The following is a 5,173-nucleotide window of genomic DNA, read 5'->3' on the forward strand; positions in this document are numbered from 1 at the left end:
CCCTTTGATTTCATAGTCTGCCTCCGTCTGACATCAGCAGTCTGAGTTGCTACAGAGCTTATTAGCTCTGTGCTGCTGATTAAAGCCCTCATACCTCCATCCTGGTTGTCATCTCCCTTACTTTCAAGCAATCTTGTCTTGTTGCCCATTTGAGCTCCGCCCTTTGATTCCATAATCCGCCTCCGTCTGATGCTAGTAGTCTGAGTTGCTACAGAGCCTACCAGTTCTATGCCTTCGATTATAAGCCTCAGATTTCAAGAAAAGACGTCATCTCCTTTACGTTCGAGTGTGTAGGCTCCTACTCTCTCTCTGCCCATCTGAGCTTTGCCCTCCAGTTCCATAGTTTGCTTCTATCCAATGTCAGTAGTCTGATACGGAGCCTATCTTCTCTTGCTCTCTGCCCATCTAAGAGCGGTCCATCTGAGCTCTGCTCTCCGGTTCCGTAGTCTGCCTCCGTCCAATCTTAATAGTTTGAGTTCTTACTCTCTACCCATCTAAGAGCTGGTCCCCATGGACAGACACTTGCGACGTGATTAACTATACTGATCCAAAGATCAAGACCCGATGGAAAGGTGATCCAGCCCAACCCACAAATGGGGACCGGCACTTGCGACGTGATCAACTATATTGATCCAAAGATCAGGACCCGATGGATAGGTGATCTAGCCCACCCCACAAAGGGTTATCAGATTTCTAAACTCAATCCATGGCAACCCACCTCACTCACTGCGCTTACTACGGTCCTTGTTTAGTTCTGACAAATGAATGGAAGAGGCGTAGAGGGTCTGCTGCAACCCTTGACAATGCGGAATCATGGAGTTAGAGAAGTTTTCTGCCCCACAAAACAATGGGGCTTGCGAGCTGGTGCTCAAGTATTATCAATCGATGATATTCAGTCGAGGGCAGGTCCGTGCATTGTCCGTAGATCCCAGAGTCCATCCATCTGAGCTACTGATGAGTCGAGGCATCCCAGAGTTAAGAGTGAGCTACTACTCATGAGTTCCTATGTGCCAGGTTGATCTCAAAGTCACACTTGATCCATCCAAGATTCACACTCAGAGGCAGATACTTATGCCAAGTTGATCTCAAAGTTATTGCCCAACCCTCCCCAAAACACACCTCTCTTTTCTCTCCTCATCTTCTTCTTCTTCTGCTTCTCCCTGTGTTGCTCTGTGTTGGGCGAGCTATGGCGCTGCTCTCTGTGTCATCCCCTTTCAGCTCCATCGCCCGCACAGCCCCCTCCTCTGACGACCTCCCTTGCCGATTCTCTTCCCTCCCTTGCTCCAGATCCGATTTCTTCTTCACCTTCCGCTCCCCTTTGCATTCGCTCAAGAAAATCTCCAGTTTCCCTCAGCATCAGCATCCGCTTTTACCTCGCGCTGTCGCTTCCTCCGCCTCAGCTGGCCGGGAAGTCTATCAGCCTTTTCGTCCTCCCCCGACCCTTGTCCCCGCCCTTGAGAATTTGTCCACCGAGGACCAGCTTGAAATCCTCAGAGAACGCCGGGGTTTGTGGTTTGATTACGCGGTGCATGTTCCTTCCCTCATCCGTGCAGGCTTCACTCCTCCCATGATTGATGAATCCACAGGAATGACAGGCGTGGAGCAAAACAAGATTGTTGTCGCTTCGCAGGTCCGATCCTCTCTGCAGGCTGCGGGTATGGATGAAAATACGCTTTCCTATTTCGACATCGGAGGGGCAGACCTTCTGTATGAATTGCGGATTCTGTCTGCAGAACAGAGAAAATCTTCAGCCCAGTTCGCTCTGGAGAGAAGAATGGATCCCAAGGATTGCAGGGACTTGGCTAGGGCAATGAAAGATTATGAAAGACGAAAGAGAGAAGAAGGGTGGGATTCTTTCTCGTGCACTCCAGGAGATTGTCTGGCATTTGCCTGTTATCGGCAAAGCAAAGAGTGCAAAAGCGACACTGAAAAAGAAAATTTGTTGAAGAAGGGCTTGCAATATGCAGTTTCTGAGAAAGCGCGAGCCAAATTATTGGCATTTTCGGAGACTGGCGAAGTGGAGGGAAATGAACTGAAACAAGCTGCTCTGTTGCAGGTTATTCGGCTCACTCCCAGCGACGCTGGTACAGTGTCTATGCCTTACGTGCTACCGGTAGTCGACCCCGTCGTTCAGGAATTAGAGGCAGCTCCCTCCAGATGTATTCGCAAAGGCCCTTTCAGTATACAGCATTCGGAAACTCCATGGAAATCATGGGTCGCAGTGCCCGCATGGGAGCCTTTGACTACTTCTGTTTCGCCTGTGGCTATTTCTTATCCAAATGCCAGTCTACTGCCCTGGAAACCGAAGAGCAGGAAGGAGCTCGAGGAGCCACTTCTCGTGGTTGCAGACAAGCACATTTTAGACGTTGCTGATGATACGTACTTTTTGGTTGAAATTGAAGGTGGTAAGCTAGGGTTACAGCTGGGAACAGTTGTTGCTGAAACCGGTAGTAAAGCACTTGGAAGGGTGGTCTTAGCCCTGCGTCCCCCTCTGCCAGAAAGTAACGACCTCGAGCTGGACTTCTGAGGTGTAAGGAATGTAATTTAGAGAAGAGAGCATTTATTCTTCATCAGAATCTGGGAAGAAAGCAAGTATATTGCCTCTGGCACCACTCGTTTCCTTTCCTCTATCCGTTTTTTTGAAGTCATAACATCTCTCTCTCTCTCTCTCTCTCTCACCCCCACACACACACACACACACACACACAATGCGTACACTTGTTTTGTGATTTCAAAGAAATAAAGTTGCCCCAATTGCAGAGAGCCCTGGCTTTCCTTCGCTGATGGAGCTATAAAACCGTGTGCTCACACAAAAAATGCATAAACTCATGCACATTCGATTGCATACATGGCATGACAGCTCCCAGCGCGTGCCTTGTACATAAAAATGTCTACATCAGCGTGGGTTGTGCATGTAGATGTGTGGGCGGGCACAAAAACAAACAGGCATGTAAGAAATCCTAGATTTACTATATTTAGAAATGTGCTAAGGAACAGAAAGGAGACTGAGATAGCAGAGAACAAGGAATAATTGTATTGCTTGAATGTCTGTAGGGTAGATGTAGTGTGTCATCCATACAATTGGGCCTCTCTTATATAGAGAGTGAAGAGTCACACATGAAAAGGTGTGTACACCAAAGGGTATGTGCATGAAGAGGTGTGTACCCCTTGTGAAGGGTGTGACCCTTGATGAGAGGGTACATTACAATAGGAATGTCTCTTCATTAGAGTCTCTTGTGAAGGGTTGTGCCTCATAGGAAGTGTCCCGTCGAAAGGGCAAGAGTTGTGCCTCTTAGGAAGTGTCCCGTCGAAAGGGCATACCCTTTCACAAGTGTCCATCCATCAAACCATCCATAAGTCTAGAAATAGAGAAAGGAATACGTCACAGATCGTGACATCCCCTCCCGGAGATAATGAACTGATGTAGAAATATCACTGTAAATTCTGAAAATACTGCTGTAAAATGTCAGGGTACTGCTGTAAGTCTTCATCAGATTGCCAAGTAGCGTTGGAGTCGTCCAGATCTCGCCAAAGAACAAGGAATTCTGAGATAAGTCGATGTCGAGTCTCTCGTTGTCGATGGTCCAGAATACGCTCAGGAATAAGGAGAACATAATCGTCTTCGATATCTACATCAGCGTGGGTTCTGCATGTACATGTGTGGGCGGGCACAAAAACAAACAGGCATTGTTTGCATAGTCCACAACAAATGACACACTTCTGCTAGTAGTCAATGGCATACCTTGACTTGGCTCAACACTCTATTGCTTCGTGAGATCAGAGAAGTCTTTCTTAGCAACCTTGACTTGGCTTGACACCCTAGCTCTTCGTGAGCTCAGAGAACTCTTTCTCAGCAAGAGGCTGTCTGGGAGCCTCGGTCAAATACAAGTATTGTTGCAAGAGGAAGGAAGAGTTTAGGAGAGTAGCTGCTGTGAAGGACTGGGTTGGGAATATGAGGATTGTGAGGGAAAGAAGAACGTCAACTTATATTGCAAACGTAAGTGGCACAAAAAATACATCTCAACAGCTTTGGAGGAAGCATCTGTTCAAACCCTAATAGTTGGGTTAATCTCCACTATCAAAGTGGAGGCTAGACATGAGTAGAAGGGAGGACCCTCAGAAGACCTAGTTCCCTATTGGCATGTTTCTGATATTGTTATTCCTCCAGATTCAGTTAGGGAAGTTCCAATGTGCTAGAGCCTAGGCTTAGGTGGAATGACGAGGCAGCCATTATCTTTGACAGCAGCAAAACACGATCTATTTTCTGGCATTTCATCACATGCAGCATAGCCTTTATAGAGAAACGATAGGGTTTGCAATGGAGCGATCAGAAAATAGACAATACTCAGACACAACTGAAGAACGGAACTCAGAAAACATAGTGCCTGTCGGTAATATGAAAAACTGAATACAAGAACCTCAAGCCGTTGTGTCTTGTGAATCAGAAAGATGATTCCATGTAGAGAAACTGTAGAAAAGATAGCAGTAGAGGGAGCGAAGCGCAGTCCTCCGTGTAGCTCGATGATGACGAAGAAGATAAAGGGCTAGAGCTGCCCTAGGAAATGGCTGAAAACCAGCATGCTCTGAGGAAGGAACCTTCAGGCTATTTGGAATAGCAACATGATGAAGAAAAGGAGCAGATCTGGAGCAGGAGGGGCAGATCTGGAGCAGAAGAAGCAGAGGGGCAGATCTGGAGCAGGATGGGGCAGATCTGGAGCAGAAGGAGCAGAGGAGCAGATCTGGAGTAGGATGGGAGCAGATCTGGAGGAGAAGATGGAAGTAGAGGCAGAAAGAAGGTAGAGAGGAGGCAGAGAGGAGCAGATCTGAAGAGGAGAGGTAGATGGAGCAGGCGGGGCTGCAGCAAAGGATGGTGGAGAAGAGGAGCAGCTGTAGGTCCTGTCCTGTCAGGAGTAGTGTGGGGGTAGATGCCTTTTATAGGCCAGACCTAGCTGGTCGGCCAGCTGGTCGGTAGGTCTGCCAGCTGGTCGGCCAGCTGGTCGGTGGGCCTGCCAGCTGGTCGGTGGGTCTGCCAGCTGGTCGGCCAGACCAGCTGGACTTTCTGGCCACTTGGTTGGCTGAGATGGCTGGCCTTTTGGCTGGCCTGTGAGCTGTTAAATTGCCCCATAAATTGGGGATTGTTTAGTTGCTGAATACCCCCTCTCAATTGCCAATT

General features: G+C 48.1%; 1 protein-coding gene across 1 annotated transcript; it reads left to right on the forward strand.

Annotated features, from left to right (window-relative positions):
* Positions 1-1,098: 1,098 nt before the first annotated feature.
* On the forward strand, positions 1,099-2,636 carry LOC147882064 (rubisco accumulation factor 1.1, chloroplastic-like). Its single transcript, XM_087402132.1, has one exon. It carries the CDS (start codon positions 1,187-1,189, stop codon positions 2,525-2,527), a length of 1,341 nt encoding a protein of 446 aa, XP_087258258.1. The 5' UTR covers positions 1,099-1,186; the 3' UTR covers positions 2,528-2,636.
* Positions 2,637-5,173: the final 2,537 nt, after the last annotated feature.

Source organism: Dipteris shenzhenensis, chromosome 30 (assembly GCF_047967505.1).
Source record: "Dipteris shenzhenensis isolate YYH24624 ecotype China chromosome 30, Dip_SZ_1.0, whole genome shotgun sequence".
NCBI classification, from domain to species: Eukaryota; Viridiplantae; Streptophyta; class Polypodiopsida; order Gleicheniales; family Dipteridaceae; genus Dipteris; species Dipteris shenzhenensis.

Excerpts from the sequence above, each read along its gene's own strand:
- LOC147882064 (XM_087402132.1), top strand. The coding sequence starts at position 1,187 with ATGGCGCTGCTCTCTGTGTCATCCCCTTTCAGCTCCATCGCCCGCACA.